General features: G+C 34.6%; 1 protein-coding gene across 6 annotated transcripts in view; it reads left to right on the top strand.

Moving 5' to 3' along the window:
* FMN1 (formin 1) overlaps positions 1 to 25,945 on the top strand; it is a 178,523-nt gene that overhangs the window by 104,086 nt on the left and 48,492 nt on the right. For all 6 annotated transcript variants that reach the window (XM_033062175.1, XM_033062173.1, XM_033062176.2 and 3 more), the window contains 6 exons: positions 5,361 to 5,422; positions 7,572 to 7,660; positions 12,334 to 12,463; positions 13,259 to 13,405; positions 16,639 to 16,698; positions 18,570 to 18,690. In XM_033062175.1, coding sequence (XP_032918066.1) covers positions 5,361 to 5,422; positions 7,572 to 7,660; positions 12,334 to 12,463; positions 13,259 to 13,405; positions 16,639 to 16,698; positions 18,570 to 18,690 — 609 coding nt within the window. The remainder of the gene's footprint in view (positions 1 to 5,360; positions 5,423 to 7,571; positions 7,661 to 12,333; positions 12,464 to 13,258; positions 13,406 to 16,638; positions 16,699 to 18,569; positions 18,691 to 25,945) is intronic.

The raw sequence follows: 25,945 nt of genomic DNA, 5'->3' as shown, positions 1-25,945 counted from the left end.
TTTTGTTTGTAATGGGAAATGCTGATAGCTGTATGTGAAAATACTGTGTGGGTCCTTGTCCCAGCTTTTTACATGACAACATTCCCCTCACTGAGGCAGTTCCAAACTAGTAGCTGGCAATAGCAGTGCACTGGAAAGCACATAATAATACTCCTTTATGCAGTGTATCTGTGCTGGCTTTCCATGAGCTACTGAGATCCTTGTTCAAGGGTTAACAGGTAAAACTGTGGGGCAGCCCAGATGAAAAACTTTTAGTTACAGAAAATAAAATGTAGATGTCTATGTTCAAAAGAGTGATTCTCCCCAGTCCCTCCTGACCTTCAGAGTACCTGCATTTTGCCTCTAAAATTGTAGGGCACCAGAAGTTCTGCTTCTGTACATTGGGGAAATATTTCACTGTCAAATATCCCTGATGGCTGTCAGAGCACATTAACTAGATGGTCTGCTGGTATTTTCCATGTGACTGAATCTTTGGGATATGGTAGATGACATTGGATGCACAGTTACAGCTTATTGTACTCTTTGTGGTAGTGAAGTGTAGTATGACTCCCTGCAGAACAGCTCTAGACTTCACTGCTACACTTACCAAAGCCATAGTTGTTCTGTAGAACTACAGTACTGACAGAATATAGCCTGTATGAAAAACGGGAGAACTTAACATTTATCCTTAGCATAGAGATTATTTCTCATGCTAAAGTGAAGTGTCTGACTTGTTTCCTTCACTTCATGATTTCCCCTTCATTGTCAGCATGTGGGAGTAAAAAATTGGAAGAATGTGAACTGTAGATTAACCAACCAGGCTGATGATCAGTCTAAAAACCATTCTGATTCAGTATTATATTTCTAATCATCCTTGGGATTGCTCTAATAACAGTACATGGAAGGTATGTAAATAGGTTTACATTGTCTTAGTGCAAGTTATGCCTTATGGCACATCTAATCTGTTGTTCCAAATTCATATGACTTTCCCACCTACCCAAAATATTACATGTATGTATTCTATATGTTCTGTATACCATGCATAAAGTAGCAAGATAGGTGCATACCTGTCTCAGAAGTTGGGAAATTATTTTATTTAAAATAAGTGTCGGGACAATTCGCAACATAAATTTTTATAAGTCTGATTTGGACATCCTTTGCGTGTTGGTAGGTCAACATTAGTGCCAGAATCTTTTGTTCGTGACTTCTTGCAGGATTCAAGCTTTCTTAGTCTTCTAAACCTCCGTTGTGCCCATAGTGCTTCTTTATTACATGTAATTTTTGTGTGTTGCATGGCAGTTAATACTGGAGAAAACATTTAAATAAGTTGATAACATATCAAGTCAGTAGTAAACCAGAGGGATTTGGGTATTACAGGCAGTTTTGCCAAGTATTTAACAGACACTGTCTAATTGACTAGGTCAGTCACAATTCTGTTTAAATTTCCCAATGATGGGCTGCATGTTCCCATGAAATCAAGCCTTACTCAACAGAATGCAGTACATAGAACAGCTAAATACTTCCAGGTCAAACAAATGTAGCTTTGGCAAGCTCCTTTTATTTAAATAACATACTTTTTTTTATCATTTGGGAGCAGTTAAGGTGATTTCCTCATATTTCATTCTCTAATTGTTACAATAAATGGTTTGATACTAGTGAGTATATGTAAGCTTAGTCAGCAGGACTTAAATCCTGATTTAACCAAAACATGTTTAGTAGGAGTGAGGCTGTATATCAGATTCAGCCTTAAGATTGTTGGTATTTAAGCTGATTTAGAGAAGGTAAGTATATTTTTTGTATTTAAGCCCTAAGTACTAAAGTTGTGTGTAGACTGCACGCAGTATCCTTTAAATTCTCATCTTTTTTTTGATTTACATTTTTTAATTTATCAGAATATGTGAAAAATCTGTGCAGCAGAGAATCTGTTAGATTAATTTTTTAGAAGTTAGTATGTTAAAAACGTTTGGTATAGTTTATATTCGAAGCAATGCTCTTAGTATGTGAAATGTAGCTGGCAAGTATTTTTATGTGTGCCTGTTAGTTTGAATGCATGATGCTGATCTGTTTTTTGTCCTAGCTGACGGTTATTATATCCTAATGGGTGCAGCCCTGCACTAATGATCCTTGTGTATATAAATTCTTCTTCTTGTGAGCAGACACCATAGGCAACATAAAAATGTTTGCCTCAATTTCCCTGCAAAAAAGGATCTCAGAAACCAGACTTGGCCAAGTAACAGATTTTTTAAAGGTAGAGGAACCCAATAAAATTACCAGCTTTTCACAGCATGAGTCTACTTCCTTTTGACATATTGTGAGGTGTAGGTGAAATATTCTAACTGAACTGACAGTGTAAGGAAGACAGCTAACTAGAAAGCAAGATGAAAGTAAAAACCACCAATGATGATTGATATTGTAATAGCTATTAATTGTTTTGGAGCCTCTTTTGTAGATTTATGATACTTCGCCTATATTATTTACATAAACCAGATATAGTGAGATTTAATGCAGTTAAATATGATAGTTAAATTCACTGTATCAGGAAAAGCATTTTAAAAATATACCAAGGTTCGTATTAATTTTGATGAAGTTAATATACATATGATTAAAAGTGGGTTTTGTTTTTCATAGTAAATTTTAAAAGCTTTTGTTACTTTAAGTGAAAATGAAAATAATTACTTTATTTGATCTAGTGCAAAGGGTTTTTTTTAAACTGCCCCAATTCAAGGTAATTTATACAAAATACTATGACTGTATTGCACATGCCATATTTTAAGAATAAGAAGAATATGAAGGCATCTGTGAATTTGGGGATTTCTTCCAGCTGTTCAAAATTAATGGGGTTTTTTTTGTTTTGTTTGTTCAAAAAATGGGCCAATCTTCATAAATTTGCATGTTTTCATTTTGTCTTCTGCTCCAAATGTGCATGGCATTCAGTTCAATCAGTTCAAATGGAAAAAAAAGAGCTAAGACATTAAAATGTATAAAGATGAAGAGGTTATGTGGATTTTGGCAGTACTTCTGACTTACTGGGAATGTCTCTACATGCATTGACATCCTAAGCTGTCCAGCTATATGGCTTGATTTTTTACTGCAATTGTCTGTCTATGCATTGCCAATAATAGCAGTACAAGTTGTGTGGCAGGTAAATCAGAAAATAATTTCTGAGTACTTTTATACAATTGCATGCTCTCTCCAAGGGAGAAAATAACTCATGCCAATATCTCTTAAAATTGATTATTATTAATTCTATTAAAAATGTGGTTTAGCAGATTGTATTTCATTAGTTTTATCACAAACACTTTTTGTTTTATCATGTCAGTTCAAAACAATGCTGATTTGTTAGATCTGATGTTGAGTACAGAAACATGGATAACATAATGAAGCATTAGAAACCATTTCTTGATTATGGGGCCATTTTGATGACAAATACCTGGCTAAATTATTCAGCTAGGTGTGTAACTCTCAATATTCTTATTAAAGTGTGTTTTTATCAAACTATTTCCTGTCATCATAATATATCTGTATATAAAAATTTGACTGTCAATTACATGCTTTGCATTTCTAGTACAAGTTTAAATTGCCTCCAATAAGTTGCTTTTTCTAGATAGTCTGCACAAGTAACTTTCTCCTTATATTCAGGTTTCAGCATATACTAAAATAGGATAAAAGTTAAAGCACAAGGGGAGGTTTCAGAACTCAGTATTCATGTTGTTAATCTTAACAATTAAATATATTGGACTGTGAAACCAATTTTCCAAGACATTTTCCATCTCTTAGATTCTTCTGAAATTCTGTTGAATGATACAGAAGGTAGTGCAACTCTTGGAACTATCTTGCAGAAGATAAGAGATAATCTCATAAATTCAAACCCTAAGAGGTTTTTTTTAAATGAAGCTTTATGTCAACCTCAGTGGTTCAGGATTTACGTCTGGTTACAGGCCTGAGGGCTTTGAATCTTTCCAGTAAGACAAAAATGGTTGGAAATACTGTTTTTTTCATTGATACTGTCTTCTGTGTAATTCTTTACTTCTAACCTAGGTGTAATGTCAACAGATGAAATCATAATTGACAGACAGAATTTTAAAGCATTCTAAATGTCACTGGACCTTTTAATAAAATTAATTAGCCTGCCACAGAGAAAATTTACTAGCCTGCTGGTTAATTTCACAATGTAAAATCATGGGGTAGGTGGTAGAGCAGGCGAAAGCTTATTGCTTTTAAATAATTATTTAAAGATGTGTGCCTTTCCCCTTTCTAACATGGATTGCAAATGAAGCAAAAAAAATCCTCTAAATTCATAAGCAGTCAAGGATCATTTGAGGAAATATAATGCAGTTGAATTAGAAGTTATCAGATAGTAGCTAATGACATCTCACTGGTTATGTGCTTGATCCTTTTGGGATTAATGTTCTCAGTAATATATAAGCGTAAGTCATGAATTCAACAATTGTACCTAGTCCCCTTATGAATCTTGAGGAAAAGCTGGTTTCAGAAAATTCTAACACCCAGAGTTACTTCCATTCTATTGTGCATCTCTCAGCTTACTGGAATTTAACATTAGAGTGTGTTAGAAAGCACCATGAAGCAATCCCATCTAGTTTTCATAAGAATTCAATACATTGCTTAAATTGTAATGGGATTTGCATATGTTGGAACATGGTAATATTTGGAACTAAGGAAACATTTTGAGACTTGTCATTTTTAGTAATGCATCATAATTAATCTCTGAATAGTATACTTCATGTGTGTCTGTGTGGTGTTGAAAAGTATTTATCTGTAAATTGTCATGTGGATAGTTTTCTGCTGGATAGGGCTAACTTAAATGTGGACTTGTTGAAGATAGCTTAAAAACTGTAGCACAATCTTTTGTGCTTGCAAATTTATAACTTGCAAACTTTGAAAATTTGTCTACTTGTCTACTTACCAAGATTGCTAGCTCCTCAACAAGCACATCTTGCTGATTTCCCATGCACACAGGGAGACTTAAATACCCTCACTCTCAATTCCTTCCTATCCAGCCTTCTAAGCTAACATGAAATCTGTGCTGTTTGTTGTCTGGTATCAGTTGTTCTCATGTTCTCCTGGCTGGCCAGCTGCACAATCAGCTGGTGACTTGACCGGTCACATCTTTGACTGCTAATTATATTGGAGAGAAAAAGTAGAACTCTATTCTCCTGAGACAGGATTTATAGAACGTTCTTGCAGGAGTGCTGTGATTTGACATCAGAACAAAAATAAAATGCTGAAAATAAAAAAATACCAACTGGATACATCTATGTCCTGTATATAGGTTAGAACCCTTTGGTACATTTTGCAGGAAAAAAAATTGAAATCTTAATTTATGTTTTCCAGTATGTAATTTGTGTTTGTATTCTATACAGCTATATTGTGCGTTGATGACTCCGTAGTAGATCTGGAGACACTGGAAGCCCTATATGAAAATGTAAGTAAAGGTGGGGTAGAAATATAGTTAATCACCAAAGTATATTTCAGACACAGACTTTAGGCTGCTCAGGGAACTAGTGAGTAAAGTCCTCTGAGAAAATGCTTATGAAGGTTCACAGGTCCATCAGTGCAGATTATTTTTGAACCACCTCATGAAGGGCACAGGATCAGGCAATTCGTAAATGTAGGAATTCAAGCAGATGAAGCAGGTTGACTTGGCTGAGCTGGGATCTTCTTTTGGAGCCAAAACAAAAAAACAAGATGTATGCCCAGTGGAAGCAAGGTCAGCTGATGTGGAAGGAATACAGAGATGCTGCTTTCCACTCTAGGGAGAAAATTTGTGCAGCCAAAGCTCAGCTGAAATTGAAGCTGGACAGAACTGTGGGGCACAATAAAAAGAGGTTTTTTTTAAAATCTGTTAATGACTAAAGTCAGTATAAAAATAACATCAGCTGTTTATAAGATGGGGATGACTATTTCACAAACAGTGACATAGACAAAGAGTTGTCTAATGCTTTCTTTGCCTCTGTGTTCAACACCGATGATGGGCTGAAGGGCTCTGAGTACCCTGAGCTGGATGAACGTGACTGTGAGATTGATCAACTCCTAGTCAGCTCTGACCTTGAGTGGGATGTGCTGCTCCAACTGGATCCCTATGTGTCTATGGGGCCTGATGGAATGAGTATTCAAGAGCTAGGTGATGTCATTATGAGGCCTTTTCTGATTATTTTTGAATGCTCTTGGGAATCTGGCGAGGTCCCAGTCAACCGGAAGCATTTGGGCAATGCTCTCAGGCACATGGTGTGATTCTTGAGGTGTCCTGTGCAGGGCCAGGAGTTGTACTTTATGATCTTGATGGGTCCCTTTCAACTCAACATATTTGGTGATTCTATGAACAGGGGAAACCAGCTGATAGAATCTTTTTAGTTGCAGTAAAGATGTTGATGCTGTCTCTCACAGTATCCTGTTGGATAAAATGTCCAGCATGCAGCTGGATAAACACATCATGTGATGGGTGAGCAGCTGGTTCATGGGTCAGATGCAAAGGGTTATAGTGAAGGTGGTGGCATCAAACTGGTGGTCTGTCACAGTGGGGCTCTGAAGGGCTCTATCCTAAGCCCTGTGCTCTTCAACATCTTCATTAACAACTTGGACACCGGACTAGAATGTGTATTAGGTAAGTTTGTTGAGGATCCTAAATTGGGAGGTGCATTGACTCCCTTGAAGGCAGACAGGCTTTGACAAATCAGAGGGTTGTGCAATCACTAACCACTAAACTTAATGAAGTTTAAATAAGGAAAGTGACAGATTCTTCACCTGGGATGTGGCAGCTCTGGGGAATAAACATGGGAGAGAAGCTCTGTGGAGAGGGATCTGGTGGTCCTGGTCTGTGGCATGGCAAGTTGAACATGAGTCAGCAGTGCCCTGGCGGCCAGAAGGGCCAACCCTGTCCTGGGGTTCATCAGGCACAGCATCACAGCCGGGCAAGGGAGGGGATTGTCCTACTCTGCTCTGAGCTTGTGCGACCACACCTCCAGTGCTGGGGAAAGCTCTGGGTACCACAGTATGAAAAAAATAGAAAGCATTGGAGAACATCCAAAGGAGAACCATGAAGATGATGAAAGGTCTGGAGGGGAAGACATGCAAGGAGAAGCTGAGGTCACTTGGCCTGTCAGCCTGGAGGAGACTGAGGGAAGACCTCATAGCTGCCTGCAGCTTCTTCACGAGGGGAAGAGGGGAAGATCTTCTCTTTGTGGTGACAGTGATAGGACCTGAGGGAATGGCCTGAAGTTGTGTCAGGGGACATTTAGGTTAGGTATTAGGGAAGGGTTCTTCTCACCAGAGGATGTTTGGGCACTGGAACAGGCTCCCCAGAGAAGTGGTCACAAGAATCAACCTGAGAGTTCAAGAAGTATTCAGACAAGGCTCTTGGGCACATGATGTGGCTCTTGGGAATGGTCCTGTGTAGTAAATAGCATATGAGGTACTGAGGGAATTTGTCACAGGTTTTCTAGATCTCACTTTTGCATAGTCTGAATGTTTCTCATTCAAAAGAATATAATGCTGCTTGCAGGCAAACAGGTAAAGTAGTAATTTATTGATTTATTATTAATTAGTAACTAATTAGTTTCCATTAATTCACTCAGAGAGCACAAAAGGATGAACTGGAGAAAATCAAGCAATATTATCAGACTTCAAAAGAGGAGGAACTGAAGCTTCTGGATAAACCAGAACAGTAAGATTATTTTTTTAATAGTTTTTCATTATATAATGTAGTCCTTTGATTGTATGTTGAAAGCAGTTTTGATACATAATTCTTGATAATGATGAGGTTTTCTAAAATTATAAGCTTTGTGTATTTCAAGGCATGATGAAAAGTTTCCCTTATCACAAAACTTTTTTTCAGACATGACAGAGTGTACCACATCAGCTTTGACCACCAGAACTGAAAAAATATGTAACCTTGAATCAATAAGAAATTTTGTTCCCATTCTCTCACTTGTAAAAGGTTTATCCTTCCCATAGAGTATTTTTGGCTAAATTAACATTACATAAGGCAGGGCCAGACTGATTTTAGTTGTTAATTATTTGAAAGAGCTGCATAACAGAGGGTTTGAGTTGATCTTTTGTCCAAACACCTTGTACACTCTGCTTAAGTTCACTGAAGACCTATGATGCCGCATTTCCTCTTCTGCAACTGTTGTGGCCAGTGACAACTGTTAGGATGAAAAACTTAAGTGTTGCTCCTTCTGTTGTAATACACATTACACTGATGTGAAAGAGTCCTCAATTTATGAACAGAGTGGTAATCCTGAATTTTATTTTTGTGTTTGCGTTTGATTTCAGATGTTGGTCTACAAGTGGTTTTTTTACTTCACTGCTTTTTTCTTTTGTAGTCTTACCCTCTTCAATTCTTCCTTCCCAGAGGCCTCTCTGTCATCTTGTTTCCTTTACCATCTTGTCTGTTCTTGTCTTTTCTGCTGTCTCTGGTGTAAGAAAGTGTAGAGGGAGAGAGAACTGAAATAGAGATAGTATATAATTGGTTGATGTCAGAATTACTGTATTTTCATACCTTTTTTTCCCATTAAAATGTTACTGCTTAAGAACAGATTTTTTTTTTCTGCTTACATGAATACCTATTTGTGACTACATGCTAAGGAATAGCCTAATATTGGGAGATAAGGCTATTATCTTACTCTTGATGAAGAGAGGCTGCTGTTCTTTAGTAAGTCTTAAGAAGACTGTGAAGTTTATATACTGTAAAGTTTATATACTAGCTTACTTTTACATCCCATATCCATGGCTTTCATTGCCTTGGCTTGGGGCATAAGGATACATTGTGTGACTAGCTGATGTTTTCCAGAGCTTGAATCTTTGGGAGTCTGTTTGCTGTATGTCCAAGTTAAATAAACATGAATGCATTTTGTCTTCTGGAGAATACGAGTCTTGTGGAGCTCTAGGGTTATAGGAGGTTGACTTTCTTGTAACTTATAGTGGAGAGAGGTTAGTCTTAATTAAATACAAAGTTGGATTTATACTATCATTGTTCCATAATTAAGAACCGTAAATAAAGCAGTTATGCCCGGTGGTTCAGACTGAAATAGCAGTATCAAAGACAAAAGTTATTTTTTTAATCAATTATTACTCGGTGCTCTTTCTGTGAGTCTTCAGTATCCCATTTTTACCTTAAAATTAAACTACATAGGTTAAGAAAACTAGCTTTTTTAAAGGTAGCTAAAGGGGAGAGCAATTTGCTTTATGCTCTTCTGTAAATTTTGTTAGACCTTCAAAATAACGGGCTTTCTGAAAACTCAGTACATCAATGTGCTCCTGGCTTTGCTGTCTCAGTCAACCTCTAAGTCTAACTGTACAACAGTACAACCTCACTACAACTGGAGATTTTTTGGAGCTGTGCTTTACTTATTAGTGCCATAAAAGATTAAAGATGGAAAAGTGCTAAATTTGTATGTGTAATTAAAAATATTTGCTGTGGGGCATAAGCCTCGTGTATTGTCTTTAATGAGGATCAGAACAAAAGTGTAAATGAAATAATTTATCAAATGGTTGCATATACTAACAGTAGCCATTCATACAGTGAAACCTTTGATTTGAGTTCACTCAGAAGTCTAAAAGAAACCCTTATGTGCTTGGACTATCAGACAAATAAAAAGCTTTAGTGGTATCACTGATGTCCTTCTGCACATGGGATTTTTATTTGCCTTACATCTATGTTAAATTTGGCACAAACTCTAACTATGACAGCAACATAACAATAACATGATAATAGGTGTTAAAATACTAATATTAATTGCCATGGTAAAGATTTACATGCAAAATTTGCGACAGTTTGGGGCTTTGCTAGCAGGATACAGATGCTGTAACTAGTTTCCGTGTATGCCTCTCCAGTATGAAATAAGTACTAGTAAAGGAAATAGTAACAAAATATGGTACTGGTTTGAATGTAGTTAGTTTCAGGAAGCAAGGACTGATTTATAATTGCTGTCCCAGTAATGCCACTTGCTTCTCTTTGAAGACACCTCTGCTTGGACTTCAGTTTAAATCCTGCTGTTGTACTCAGAAGCTTGCAGGATTAGATATACCTTTTCTCCCAAAAATTATTCTATTCTATTCTATTCTATTCTATTCTATTCTATTCTATTCTATTCTATTCTATTCTATTCTATTCTATTCTATTCTATTCTATTTTCTTCAAATGTGGATAAATCTGATCTGAAAATTAGTTTACCTCCTTAGAATCAGCCTTTCTTTTCCATCTTCTGCAAGAATGCTCTCTTACACTAACACCATAACTGCATGCCTGACTTGAAAGTTCTGTCAAGTCCTTAACTACTAGTTTTTGTTAGGCTAAGAAAGTTTTCAAGTAATGCAATTTTTATTTACAGTTTCTGAAGGAGAGGAGTATGATGTACCTCATGGAGATGAATAGCATATTTTTTATGTTTATTTTAGGCCGTCAGAATTGTAGTAATGAGAAATCCATCCTAAAACTATGTCACAGCCATGTCATCATTATTTTAAGTCAAAATTATGCTTTTCTCAGAGTGGAATTGAAATAAGAATGTTTCTTTCTCTTCGAAAATTTTGTCCATCTGAATTGGTGGTTGAGCTGTGACAACCATAGTTCCATGCTATGACTTTCTGTTTAGTAGTTACATTTGTAGGCTCAAAGATTCCTTTTTGTGACAGATTTCAGTTATAAGGGTTCTGTCTGGATATTTACTTTGGATACTCTGAATTCCAGAATCTTCTTTTTATGCTGATGCTCTTTTAACTCTCAGCACAATGACATTGTATTCGATAGTCAGCCATGTGGGAAATAGTTCTCTTTTCACAGGAAGGCAAGAATATGTGTCATTTGACTTCGTAAATTTAAACTTTTTAATTGTATGTATGTTAGAACTTTAATGAAGCAGTTTGGTTCTTCTTTCCTTTGTTTCTCTCACACAAAGTGCAAAATACCCTCTTTTTTTTCCTGGCAATACCATTCATTCCCAATAGGAAGCATTTTTATTAATACCAGCTTGGCATTTCTTTTTTCCCACTTCTTAAGTCTAAGAGCCAAGCTGGGCCTCCCTGATCCTTCTCTCACAATAGGTTTTTTCATCAGACGAGAAAGAAAAAGAAAGAAAAGAAACAAAAAAATGGTATTCCAATTAGAACATAGCATTTCATGCCAGCCACAGGTTAATTCTGCTGATTTTTGTAACAGTCACTATGTACTCAGCAAAGCCTAGCATACATGAGAAATGTATAAAACAGATTTAAACACACTGATATTATTTATTGTGAAAAATAAATAATTTGGAAAAATTGGGTGTATTGGCTTAAATAATTAAAATAAAAAGTCAAGCTGATAATTGAATACTGAATTTCTCATAATTCAGTGAGGTAGAAAAAGTCTTTATGGCATTGCATTAAGAATCTAAAGATATCTGTAGACAGGAGATTAGAAGAATGATGCTAAAGTGATATTGGAGCAAAAGACAAGCTTGTTTCTGGATTTCAAGAAAGCTTGTGTATCTCTGAAATCTTGAATTCAAAACCCAAGAGCAAATGATTGTTATTATATATTGTTGTTATGAGAAATGCTAAAGCTTCTTGTATTATTAGCCAAGCTCTTATATTTTAATTGATGAAAAGAGAGGAATTACTCATGTCTTTGGGATGCTTTCATTTTGTGAGGTCTGAACTACAGTTGCTGAATATGCCTCTAGTTATTTTTATTTACCAAATAATTAAAAGACTAAAATCTACAACAGAGTCATGAGGAATATGTACCTATGAGGACAGATATAGAGCAAATGAGGACTTAGTAAGTTTGCTGAACAGTGACTGAAGGCAGATACACTCTGCAAGAGTTTTAGAGCTAAATACACAGCTAGGTGTATTCCCATAAAACCTGATGGTATATGGTTGAAAGTGTGGTGCAAACAGAAAAAGAAAATTGATGCTAAGAATCAGAAGAAAGCTGTCAGCAGACATTTTATATTAAGAAATAAATTTATAGCAGTATATTGAGTTCTGTATTTCTGAGCACATTTTTAAGGGAAACAAAACCGCTTAAGTTAGTATGTAGGTAGCGCTATGCAGATTTTCCTTTTTTTTTCAGTGAATGATTTAGGTTTGAGGTTCTTCTGTTTATTACTGTACAACTATGATAGTTAATGCACTGATATGATAATGATTAATGTCTTACCTTTTTCTTGACATTAATAAGATTTTTAATGCATTCTTAGCATAAAGAATATAACAATTTTAAATTCTGTCAGATTTGATTCAAATAGGAAAGAGTGCATGTATATTTCATGATACTGCAGGCTTTGATCCATTATGTACCCCACTGAGAAAAATTATAAAGATTCATTGATAGTCCTTTTTTCCCCACAGATTTCTATATGAGTTGTCTCAAATCCCTAACTTCGCAGAACGAGCTCAGTGTATTATCTTCCAGTCAGTTTTCTCTGAGGGAATAACATCAGTGCACCGGAAAGTAGATATCGTGACTCGTGTTTCCAAGGTAAGTCCTAATGATAACTACATTAAATGCATTTTAGAGTGTTTGTGCTTCTTTTTTACTGTAAGTGAGGAATTTTAATCCTGCTTATTGGCTTTTTAGGAAATAAAACTGTGGTAAATTTTTAGCTGCTTAAAAGAACAAAAGGAAGAGGGAAGCAGAAAAACGAATTACATGTGATGCCCCATAGAGTACCTAGAAATTTATTTGTATTTAAATGGTAGATTTTTACTGATTTGTAATTAGTGTAATAGATAATCTCTATAAACTAGGAATTAAATACAAGGCAAGCTTAGTACCAGGCCTTGCAAACTGCCTTTTATTTGCATACCACTGTTGATGCCAATAGATGCTTGTTGTGTTCATAAGCTTCCCTTGGCATCAGTTAATTTCCTGTAACCCTGATACAGCAGAATTTTTAGTATGGGACAAAGCTCTACCTAATGTTTCCACACTGTTGAAAGACTCAGGACTTAAAATTTTTAAATTTTAACAAATAAATTATGAAAAGTAGAACAAGGTGAAAATTAAGAGAGAAATTATGTCATTGACATAGCATTTGATGCCATATAATTTGCAATGCATGGATTACATTAAACATATTATCTTAGGGAGACACAGTCTAAAAAAGGTTTCTCTCAAAGTTTTGATTATTGTACCAGCTTCAGTTTCTCTTACCTATCAAGGTAAAATCAGACAGGAAAAAAACCTTAGCAAGAATAAAATGGAAAGAAAAATTATATAAGCAATTAGAATTTTTGTGCCAACTGAATTTACAGACCAGTATCCATTTTCCAGGCTTTGCTGAGCATGAAAAGTGTAAAGGAAATTTTGGGTTTGATTCTGGCTTTTGGAAATTATATGAATGGAGGCAATAGGACCCGAGGTCAAGCTGATGGATTTGGTTTGGAAATACTCCCCAAACTAAAGGATGTCAAAAGCAGAGTAAGTACTAATGTTTGGTTAAAGATACTTTTTCTGAAGTGTGTTTTTTTAATTGTTCCTTCATTTACTATTCTTGTTTGAAAAGCAAGGTGCTTTGTACAGTTTTCATTCTTTTTTCTCCTAGCTTTTTACCTCCTTGTCCTGCACATGTATCTATTTCCTTAATAACTTATTTCTCCTGTTCAGTACTACTAGGATAATTACCTTATGTGAGAACTTCTGTGTGTCTCTTTTATTAGCAGGGACTTAGTAGGGTAGAGAGAAGTGAGGCAGCACACAATGCTCAACTCTTCTCCAGTAAATGTCCCCTTTTTCATGCTCTTAAATGAAGGTTGCTCTGTCTGAATAAAAACTCTTTAAAAATCAGGTTTAAAAACAAAGTATCAGTAATTGTTTATTGTAGTGTATACACTAACAAATTATGTATAAGGGATCAAAGAGATGTCACACCCAACAAGATACTTTCAGTCTTTTTTTTTTAAATTGTCAGTTAAATGGATGTAGGACATGAAGATTGAGTGGCATGCACGAGAAAATGCTCATAGCTGGCAGTAAATTATTTTGTCAAAAATTGAGAAGCACTAGCTGGTTTTTGATTAGTTATGCTAGGATCAAAGTCTGGCTCAAAGGCTAGACACCTTCTGAGATGAGATTACGTTGTTTCTTATTTCAGTGGGGCAGAGGAGGAGGTGTTAGGTAATGTAGGCAATAGAAACGCTGCTCAGAGTCATTCTTTGCCAAAACATACTAGACACCACATGGATATAGGATGCAGCAAAGAATAGGATAATTTTCTGCTGATGTTGGTTTAGACTTGGAGTGTGAGAAAAAAAAATCTTTCATGCTCTTCCACTTTTCTTATGTGAAGTGCTTTCTTGACTACAGGAGATGTAGATTTTAAACAACTTTTATTCTCCATTATGCTTCATGTACACAGGAGTACGTTTGTGAGACAGGCAATGTCAGGAAACAGTCTATGTGTGGAACATTTTGTTTTACTTGTGTATGTCATCATTAATAAAGTGTAGAAACGTATTTAGCGAATTGTTCAGTGAGCAACTGTTTTAATGGAAGCTTTTTCCAAAGGATTTGAGTCCTTTGTCTCCTAAAGATATTGAGGGGCTGGAGCATGTCCAAAGATCAACAAAACTGGTAAAGAGTCTGGAGCACAAGTCTTACAAGGAGCAGCTGAGGAAACTGGGGTGCTTTAGCATGGAGGAAAGGAGGCTCAGGTGAAACCGTATCACCCTCTACAGCTCCGTGAAAGAAGGCTGCAACCAGGTGGGAGTTGGTGTCTTCTCCCAAGTAACAATAGGATGAGAGGAAGCAGTCTCAAGTTCTTTCAAGGGAATTTAGCTTGGATATTAGGAAAAATTTCTTCACTGAAAGGGTTATAAGGTGTTGGAACAGGCTGCCCAGAGAGATGGTGGAGTCAATGACCCTGGAGGTGGCACTTAGGAATACAGTTTAGTGATGGACTTGGCAGTGCTGGATTTTCAGTTGGACTCAATGATCTTAAAGGTCTTTTCCAACCAAAATGATTCTTTGATTCTAATTCTTATTTTTGTCTTTACTGTGATGGTTCAGCTGTTCCATATAACCACTTTTTTCCCAGTCCTATTGCATAGACAAGACACAGCACAAACAGCAGCTTAACTAGAACCAGGCCAAGTTTCCCATTACTCATGTGTTTGTGGCTGGCTTGGCTGCCTTGAAGAAAAATGTAAAACTCAGCTTTGCCTCACTTTTCTCAGTGGAACTGCTAGGTTGTGTCACTATTTATCTACCTATAAACTTCATAATTTAATAATCTCTGAGACTTTCCAATGTGACAATTTAGTGAACATGTTCCAAAATTGTGCATTATGAAAAGGAGTAACTGATATAAAATATAAACTATGTAAGCCTTGTTCCTTAGCAAAACAAGTTAAAAAATTATATTATTACAGTTTCCTGGTAGCCAGAATAAATACGTTACTAGTGTAATTAGTCTTCAGAATGCATAAAAACTCAAAGGGTCCAGTTGCTACAGGCAGACATGAAACCTCAGAGATAATTGTTAGTCTGTATTTGCAAAGCAGAAGAATGCAGGGTACATTTGAACATTAAGGTATTCTTCCTTTGTCCCATTACTCCTTTCTCATGAATTGCCAGCAAATACATCTTAACTGAGCTGAATTCCATGAGGTAAGGTAAAGAACCAATACTAAATACCTCTTATTTCACATCATTTAATTGTCATATGAGCTTAGAAAGTAACTTTTTATGGAGATTTTTTGACCTGCCAGTAATGGCTTCTAAAACTCTTAAACATGCAGGGTGGCGTTTTCTGCATGACAGCAGTGACTTACTTAGTTAAGAATTTTGCTGGTGTATGATACTAATAAAATATAATGTGCTGCAGACTCTCATATAGACAAGGCTGCTCTGTAGAGGAAGTCAGACATTGTTCACATACAAATGTTTGTTCTGATACCTGTCAATATAAAATATGAAAACACATCAAAAAAACTTCAAAGGCATTCCAGATATAATTCCCTATATCATGGTTCTTTTATATTCCTGAATGTAATGTATAACTTTTCCTTAGTTCATCTGGCTCATGCTGACCCAATGACATGTTGCAAAATAAAATACTGTTTACAGTTGTGTGCAGGAACATGGAAATGATGGTTCCATAAAATGAGAATTAAAATTCATATTTTTATGTTAACAGGGCATGAAATATACTTCTTAGTTGAATGCAGTCTGATTTCATGTTTAGAATAAAATATGTAAAATATCTATACCTTTTTTGGATCTTCCTTGTAGATGATTGAGGCTTATAGGAATCAAGAAATTCTGTTCACATTGATGTATCTGAGGTGACTGTAATATTTAGTTGATATTATGTTCAAGAGTAATATTATTAAATAATATTATTTTTTTGGGTTAATAACATTATTTTGTAATGTCTTCTATTATTACATAAAATGTGGGGACAGCTTCTCCCATGTATTCTTGTCTGTATTTTTACCTGGTATTTAAAACCAAAATAAACTCTGAATCTAATAGTGCTACATTGAAGTCAATGTTGAAAAAGATCAATTTTTTTTGGCCAGTAATGCTAAGGCAAAAAAAATTGTGAATCCAATATTTCACAGCAATCTAAAATGATAATTAATTTAATTTTAAATTGAGTACATTTTCACATATTGAATCAGTGTTAATAACACATCTTTAATTTTTCCTAGGATAATGGTATTAATCTCGTGGATTATGTCGTCATATATTACCTACGCCATTGTGATAAGGTAAAGGATTTGATCTATCAACCTTTCCAAAACTGGGTTTCTTTAAGAGGTGGTCAAAGGATTTGTAACAGCTTTATAGAAATCTAAATATAGTACTTCTGATGGGAAAATAAAATCCATTTCTGTTGTTTTCTTACGATAGCTGTGTACTTCAATAGACATGAAATTTGCTGTAAGTTTCAAGATAAGACTTTGGAAAATTTTACATTAGTTGTTGGGAGAACCACTGCAGGCAATTGACTGTTGCAGACTGGGCAGGTGGTCACTCCACTCCTGCCTACATGTGGGTGGCAGTAACATTGTAAAATTTCTTCTGATGTCATGATATTGGAAGGCAGAAACATGATTTCTCTCTTAGGACAAAAAATGCAAGAACAGATTGGTATTTTAAGACAGATGAGTCAGCTGATGGGGGTGAAGATAGGGGTTGAAATGCTGCTATGAATTACATTTTATTGTATGTGATACTCCTCTTTATATGCATTTAAATATACAAAATACATTCATATATTAAATATATATATGAATGTATTGCAATAGCCAAACTTATTGAGTGGAAAGTTTGAACTATTGTATTTTAAATTAAAATGTTGCTAGTAATTGATCTTAACAATGATTTTCAACAATTTTAATTTATTTTCTTATTTTGTGCTTCTTTTTTTTTTTCTTGCATAAGGTTGTTGAATGAGTTAGTAGTCCTCATATATGTAGATCTGTATCAGTATTCTTCCTTTAAGGTTTTTGGGTTTGTTTGTTTCTTTTTCTTTTTTCTTGTGTTTTCTGTTGTTGATGGTTTTGTTGGTTTGGGTTTTTGGGGAGGATTGAGTTCTTTATGCTTTCTAACTAATTTATTAAAATATTTAGTTAATTTATTAAAACATTGCTGCAAACTTCCTCCTATACTGTAATTTTACTTCAGGGAATTTTCTGAAAAAAACCGAGTAGATTTTCCTTGGGAGGAAATAAACACAGTGTAATTATCAGTGCACTTTCTCCACCAAAATGTTCCTATCTTTTTAATAAAAAAATTATTCTTTCCCCATTCCCAAAATAATTAGTTCTCCAACCTATGAGTTTTGCTTTATTACAGACTGAAATCCATGCAGGTATATGCATATTTCAAACTCAGTGATATATGCTTATACACAGCAATGTATTATTAATACCATTTATACCTACTTGTTAAAATTCCATTGAACATATTGCTTAGAACCTTGTAAAAGTTTCTGTTGGTTGGTTGTTGGGTTTTTTTATGTTTTGTTTCGTTTTGTTTGGGGGGGGGTTATGTTGGTTTTGTTTGTTTGTTTTACTTCTGATTCTTTTTTCATACTGTGCTAAAAATAAGGTATATAGTTAGGGATTCCATACAGGCTTTAACCCCTGTTATTTATTTAGCCACATAAGCATTCAACTGTGTGTTTTTATCTGTGTAAACTACTTCGGGAAATATATTAATAGGGTTTTCAATTTATGCTTATAAAGTGTGTGTGTTTTTAATGAATTGTGAGAGAATGAAACAACAAACTTTTGGCATAAGATCCCTTCTTGCATTAAAATGGGAATTCCTGTTATCTTGTTTTAAGAAACTTCTAATCCCATATCTAAACCTTTATTGACATAAAATTAACTGAAATGTTGTGCATTTAATGTTGTTTCAAAGTTTAAATTGAGCACAGTTTGCTTAACAACATCTAAAAGGAAATTTCAGTAACTCAGAATGGTCAGTATTTAAACTTGAATGAGATGTTGTTTTAGGAAGAGTGATTTAAAATATGTTAGTTGCATAGAAAAGAATTTTTTTAAAAGCTATTTATTTCACTGGAAATGCATTCAATTTTCATAGTGGTCTATTTGTTTGTTTGTTTGTTTAGGAAGCAGGAACAGACAAGAGTATTTTTCCTTTACCAGAACCACAGGATTTTTTCCAGGCCTCCCAAGTTAAATTTGAAGACCTAATAAAAGACTTAAGGAAACTGAAGAGAGATCTAGAAGGTAACTGGGAACTTTCACATTTGTTCTGCTAACAACAAAGTGCCATTTAAAATGTGATCTTTATGAGGTTTTCTTATTGCTAATTAGGTTTATAGTGTTGATTCATTTAGAGTTTTTACACTGTGGCACAAATTACTCACATAAATTAGAAAGAAAAAAATTTAACTCATGACTTAATAAAAATGAAAGTAGAGATCCTGAAAAGTAATTTTCCCTTTTACAATTGAAAGACCCCTGAAGAAATCTTTCTGAATATTTCTTTGGTTATGTGTGAATTTTTCTCTGGCTTCTCCAGAACTGTGTGTTTAGCTGTAGATATCTGTTAGCTCCATAACATAAATACTTTCTTCAGTACTTGTATAACAACAATTTAAAAGCTACAAGAAAGAGTTGAATACTATTAATGTAGAAATAAAACACAGCTTGCCAAGGCAGAGCAAAGGGAAATGAAAAGTTCCAGTTCAAAATATTTTCACCCTGGGACATAAAATAAACATTTAAAAATGTTTATTATAAAGAGGGGCTCAGAAACCTAACTCATCTATCAATCAATACTGAGTGGAAATAAAGTAGGAAGGGTTGTTCTCTTAAGTATTCCAAGCAGTTTCTTTTTTATTTTGTGCTACATGCAATTTTCTAAAATAAATTCACTGGATATTTTAAGCCTTTTCCTTGTTATAGAAAAGTTTGTACTTTGCTAAGGGATTTCTGTGTAGAAGGTGGAGTTTAGGAAGACAATCTGCATAAAAACATTGCAAGTAAAAACTTTTGTACTTAGATTTACATGTTTGTACCAGAATGGAAGAGCCCTTTCATAATCAGAATTGAACATAATTGTTTTCAATTTTTTTCAATGTAAGGCACTGAAAACCATTGCAAAATAATTTATCCTTACAGCTAGGAATTGCTGGATTAGGCCACTGCCATCCTTAGGACAATTTCAAAGGTTAATAGTGGTAGGAAAGTATCAGTTGTTGTTTGTTCGACCCGGGCATAAGTGAGTGCTCTATCTCCTCTCATCGCTTGGCCCTGTAAGCCCCTTGGCCTGCCCTCTTTTGGGCTAGTTTTTGCAGAAACATGATCTGTGTTTGATCTTGTACTTTTTCAGCATGTAGTCCTGCTGTCATGCATCTTAGTCGTGCAGGATCTGCATTGAGGCTGGGACATTCACATCATATTTGTTCTACACTGCAAAGGCACAAACAGGGAGTAGGAAGAGCTAAACTGTTTTAAAATAAAAAATTCAGCTTTCTTTCTTGTAATCACTGGTTTCTGTTTTCTAAACCAAATTTTTGAAGGTATTTATAACAAATCTAGAAAAATTATTATCTTGAGGTTATTTCCAGAATTCTTTGTAAAGGTATGTGTTAGAACCAGCCAAAGCAATTAGCATACAAAGTTAATGACAGCAAGGATGTGAAACCAAAAAGGTTGTGGGAATGTTTTCAGATGTTGGTATTTTATCACTCAAAAATATGCAACAGATTCTAACAAGCATTCCTGTGATTATTTCTCTTACATTTAAACAAAGAAACAATCACTTATATGAGAACTTACCTTTTTTCAAAGATTCCCTTTCAAATTTTTTCTTTGGTTAATGCTCTAGTTAATTTTTAAATCAGAATTTTAATTGAAGAGGTTATAATTTTAACACGTACAACAAAGATTTGATGAGTCTCTGTAGTTTATTGTAGCCATTAAAAAGTTGTGGCTGCTGGCAGAATACCAGTGAAAGTCTAAAGCTGAAACAGATGTGAGTAGCAGAAACCAAGTCCAGAGAAGCGTCGGGCCCAGCTATCCAGACAGGCACGGCCCTTCAGATGTAAATAATTTGAACAATATTAACTGGGGCTGCCTGCATTATAGGCTACATTGGATTTGTTTCACAGTTTGTTAGCTAAGGTAGTCTTGAGCAGATTACCTTGGAAGTGGGATGAGACAAAGGTAATAAATGGAAGAGAAGTTTTCATTGTATCATTAGGGAATGAACTAATATTTCTATTAGAGACTTCCCTTTTTTCTGAAATTTATAAGGAATGATTAAAAAAAAGTAGCATGTCACTTCTTGCAGCTGAAATGGCAACTTTGATAGTTACTTTTCGTATTAGTTTTCATTTAGTATTTAAAATATATTTGACTAGTTTATCAAGGCATTCATTTATGTTTCTAACATGAATATTAACATAGAAAAGATGGGGTTATCATGAGTGTTGTGTCTTATAAACCTCATGGTATAAACCTCTGGTTTGAAATACCTAGACACTGTGGAAAAAGAAGTTCAAATCTAGATGGAGTAAAAACTCTTTCATCCTTTTCGGATAAACAGATTGAGTTCTGTACAATTTGCTATTTTTACATAATTCAGATTAGACTTTAAATTATAGGCTAATTTTACTCTGAAGGGATTAGACTGTAGTTAAACTCAAGAATTCTAGAAGGTTTTTGAAGAACCTTCATCCAACAGGTTTTTAAAACATATTCCAGAACAAACTTTTTAGTCATTAATGTTTTAGGTTAAAAAGAATGCGAAACAAAAATGTGCATTTAATATAGGCTTTTAAGGGGAAAGAGGTAAATATAAGATGGTAAGATGAAAATTTTAGGGTGAAATCTGGTTCCACTCTAATGTCCAACTAGAAAGAAATTTCTGTGAACTCAGGTTTTCGCTCCAGGTCTGTTGTAGTATTTCCAAGGTTTTCAAGTATTACACAGTATCATAGGCAGATACATTTATTCATTTAACGTATGCTAGCTTTCTCCTTAATCTGTAGAGTTATAGAAAGAAAAGGTTTTGCTCTGCTTAAAATTGTTAGACATTTTATTCCTTGTCTAGGGCAATGAATGATTCCCACATTTTTCTTTGCTTCTGACCGAACATGATTTACCTTCTAATTTGGACAATGCCATTTGGAATTCTTAAAATTGATATTTTTTTGAATAAACACAGAGTGTGTAATTATAAGAAGATTTTGAGATAGAAAACCACTTTACCAAAGTATGATAGACTAGTATAAGTTTTACCATGAATCTTTTTATAAATCTATGTCCAAAGTTGAACAATTTTAATTAAATTAATTGCCCTGTAGATTGTTTCCATCTGTCATACTCATTCCTCTTCTTTGCAATACAGCGCATAAAATCTTAAAATTTTGTGCTGCTCTGTTCCTCAAAAGAAAGCAGTATTATATGCCTCATTTAATATACTGTGTTGTTCATTATAGCTTTTTGTATTCTTGACCTTAACAAATGAAAGAGCAAAGATATTTATTGAATTGTGAAAAATGGCAACCAAAGTATTTTCAAGTCACTTCTGTTTCTCATAATTAATTAACTTTACTATGAGAGAGATTGTAACATTCTGATTCCATGGAAAACCTACATACCCTTTACTTTCCCCTCCTTTCATGGCTTCCAGTAGAAACACTGATTATAATTTTCGTGCTAATTTTTTTCAGTACTATATGTAAGTTTTAATTTTTATGAACTTATCTCTGTGTGTGTGAGTGTATGTGTAGGTGTTTGCAAACATGTGTGACAGAAAAATAATCTAAAATAAAAAGAAGACTTCAGGGATCTGTCATCAGTTGGAGACAGAAGACATGGTTTCATATTGGGCACCTCTTAACCTAGTTGTTGACACATCTGTATCATACATAAGTATGTAACCCCTAATTTTTCCCCATTTAAATAGGAGAACTTCACCAAAACTTAAGTTTATGACAGCTCAGTTTTGTAAAATTGCATAATCCTTATGAAAAGAATCAAAGGGAAGTAAGTAAATCTATGCATGAAAAGTTGAGAAATTACAATGATGTAATTGGACATTTTCACACTGATTTTTATATTGAAGGATTACAAATAAATTAAAATGATAGCGATGTGCAGTTTGGTAGGTTGGAATGTACATCTGGAGATCCTGTGGTCCAGAGCCTTTGAGCAAGAGTAACTTCATATTTAGATCAGGCTGTACAGGGCCATAGTCATCTCAGTTTTGAATCTAAGGATGGAAAACCCATCACCTCTCTGGGCACGTTCCAGTGCTTAATTGCCATCTTGAATATTTTTCTTTACCCCATGTGAGAATTTCCTGTGCTGCAACTTGTGAGTATTGCTCCATTTTCTTTAGATGCACATTCCTGAAAAAGTCTGGCTCTGTCTTCTCTCTAGTTATTTGTTAAATAGTTGACCTGAAAATCTAGATCCTCAGCTCGCTTTCTCTAAATGGGGCTGAACATACCTGGCTTCTCCTGCCTTTTCTTCAGGTACTTAATTTTAATTTTCATTCTTAAATGACAATGTAAATAGTTTTTTTCAGATATGAATATATCTTTATGTATAATAAAATATATTCTTGCTTGTAGAAATAGGTCCAGTGGACTGGATGGCAAACACCATGCCAGTCATGTCATTCTCTTAGTACTGTCTCTCAACGTGGCTGATTAGACCAAACTAAGTTGTTGCATCCACACTGCTCTCATTCAGTGCTTCTTCAGGTAGCTATGTATCACATTCTATTGCAAAGCGTGGAAGAGAATTTAGAAATAAGAAATGGATGGAAGTTGAAAAGGGTCACTCATTCTCAATGCTTTAAGCAACTGCTACTTTAAATAGAGTCTAGGAGGAAACTGCAGACTAAAACTCTGATTTTCCAGATTTAAAGTACTGAAAAAATCTAGATTTATTAAGTATTAGAAGGGAATATACGTATCAACAGGAAAACATATGAAGGCAGAGAAGTTTAACTGGTATTATTCCAAGAAATTAATTTAAAATTAATAAATGTCTTTTCCCATCAGAATCCTCCAACTGAGTGAAAGAGTTTTGCAGCAAAATTGCCCCTAATTAACCATAACCTGGTTTTGTTCTAGAGCTTAATTAGTTTGATGGGTTATGATTTATTCAGGTGGAATTAAATATTTAGTTAGTACATAATTACAGCCTAATAGTAAATAGTAAAGTCTATTCTCTGGATTAGAGTTTTAGTATAATCATGATACATTAATAATCAATAGTGCAAGGCTTACAAGGTTGAGGGGGTTTTGTCTCTTGTTTGATTTTCTTGATAGACAGTTTACTGGATCACATCAAGAAAATTCTAAGTATTATTTCAATGTTGAGTATTAACTTTCTAAATAATTTGTGGGATCAATAGTTGCATCTTGAGAAAAGATGATTGCTTGGTCTTTACAGGAGGATAGTGTTCCAAAAGGTATCAAACACACTCTTCCAAAATATTTTCAACCAATTGAAACCTTAGTCTAATTTAAATTAAATGTTTTAAGTCCATTTTAAAAAAGGGCTTAAATGTCTGACTAACATACATGTCAAAAAATCTTCCCAGCAGGAACAGAGAAGTTGTATTATAATTTATAGGACATACTTATTTTAATTTTCTTTATGTTAGTTATATGTTTTTAAAATTTTGGAAGTGCATGCAAGTAGAAATTTGAACTGGGTGATGGAATATGAGGAGCCAAATAAGTGCGTGTGTTATTTCTCTAAGTAATATTTACATTATCTATTTTGAGTCAATGCAAAATGGTGTAAGGAAAAGAGCAAAGTATGGCTTTGTACAGAAAAAGGGTGGAATTTTTTTGCAAGAGTTGGTACTCTTTTCATTCTCAGAATTTTTTGACCACTTTTTGAATAGTTTCTTGCCTCAGCAGATTGAGATATATTTCAGTTTGTGTAGATTTAGAAAAATCCAACATAGGCATTTAAAATGCATTTTCTATGCATTGGATTTTATTTTACAATAAAACTAACTGTTTAACAGTGTTCCAATGGTAATGTTCATATGTGAGTACATTTAGTATAAATTTTTCAAAGTGGATCGTTTCTTAAAATTTCATTAGATTTTTTAGATTTTGATAAAAAGAGATAGTATGGAATGATTTAAATGGTTTAAACACTCAGATATATAATAGAGGAAAAAAGCAATTATGTTTTTGAAGAGTTTATTCCCTGAAAGCAGATGTCTGCATGTGTGCACAAAGGCACAGGGAGAAAGCTTTCAGTTGGTTAAACAATGGCATGCTGTTAATTTTTTTAATATATTTTTATTCCTTTAGCTAAAGAATTCTCGGAAATTTCTTGTTAAAAATCACTCTGCAAATGTTAAGATTCTAAAATGAATCTGGGCAATACCACACTTGCAATTTTATGTGCACTTTTTTGTGTGCCCTTTTAAATAAATAAATACGTGTGTGTATGTTAAGCATTAGTCACATAACTATGAAGGTTTCATATCTAGGAGCAGGTAGTGTACTTCTGGGAATGGGAGGAATACTGTCCCTATCAATGTGTATGGTGGATGATGAATTATGTAGTTTGGAGAGTGTTAAATACTGGTGTTGGGAGGAATGGTGACTTCATATTTATGTACCTCATCAGCTTTTTCTCTTTGCAGAAGTATGCAGTGAAAGACTGGACAGATTTGTGCTAGAATTGAGACAGTAATGTATCAAAGATTGAAAGTGCATTAGTTCAGACCATGGGGTACAAATTAGTGATAGTGGGGCTAATTAGCACTTTGAGAAGTGTTCCTGCTAATATTGTAGATAGTTTATGAACTTACATGATTTTAAATCTAAGCTGAATGCTCCAGCTGAACCAAACTTCTACCAACTTGGTAGAAGAATTAATTAGTCCAACATTATGATCTGTCTTGCACATAAAATCAGAGATACAGCAATAGAGAAGAAAATAGGAGATCACTTATCTGGCTTCTACAGTTTCAACTCATAAACTGTTTCAGCCATTGCCCAATTCTCTTATGTCTGATCCCTTATTCAGTACAATAAGTGATAAAATGTTTGAGTGTTTGAAAGGTCTTTTTTTTTTTCTTAGCACAGTAAAAATCTTAGCTCATCTGATGAAAATACTATTCTTGCTTCTTAAAAATGTTGTCTCCCTCTCAATTATCCAGACAAGACTCCTCAGTTTCAAAATAGTCTCTTTTTTGTACTGTTCAAAGAAAAGGGAAATGTTCCAGTTTCTCAGCAGATTCTGCTAGCGCACAGTTCTGCACTCTTGACAGATCTTAATGATGTGTGGAGTTCTGTATGTTTGGATCTTGACACTTAACAAAAATTTTCTACTAATCATGTATGCTGGAATCACTTAAAGGAATCTTTCAAAGACTTGACTGGAAAATTATGAGGCTTTAGTCACTATAATCATTTATATGTACATTCAGTCCCTTGCAGTGTGCTTCTCTGCTGAAGGGTGCCCTGAATGTAAACTACCATTTCAG

The sequence above is a fragment of the Catharus ustulatus genome, chromosome 6, assembly GCF_009819885.2.
Source record: "Catharus ustulatus isolate bCatUst1 chromosome 6, bCatUst1.pri.v2, whole genome shotgun sequence".
Classification (NCBI taxonomy): Eukaryota; Metazoa; Chordata; class Aves; order Passeriformes; family Turdidae; genus Catharus; species Catharus ustulatus.
This window is presented reverse-complemented; position numbering and strand designations above follow the sequence as displayed.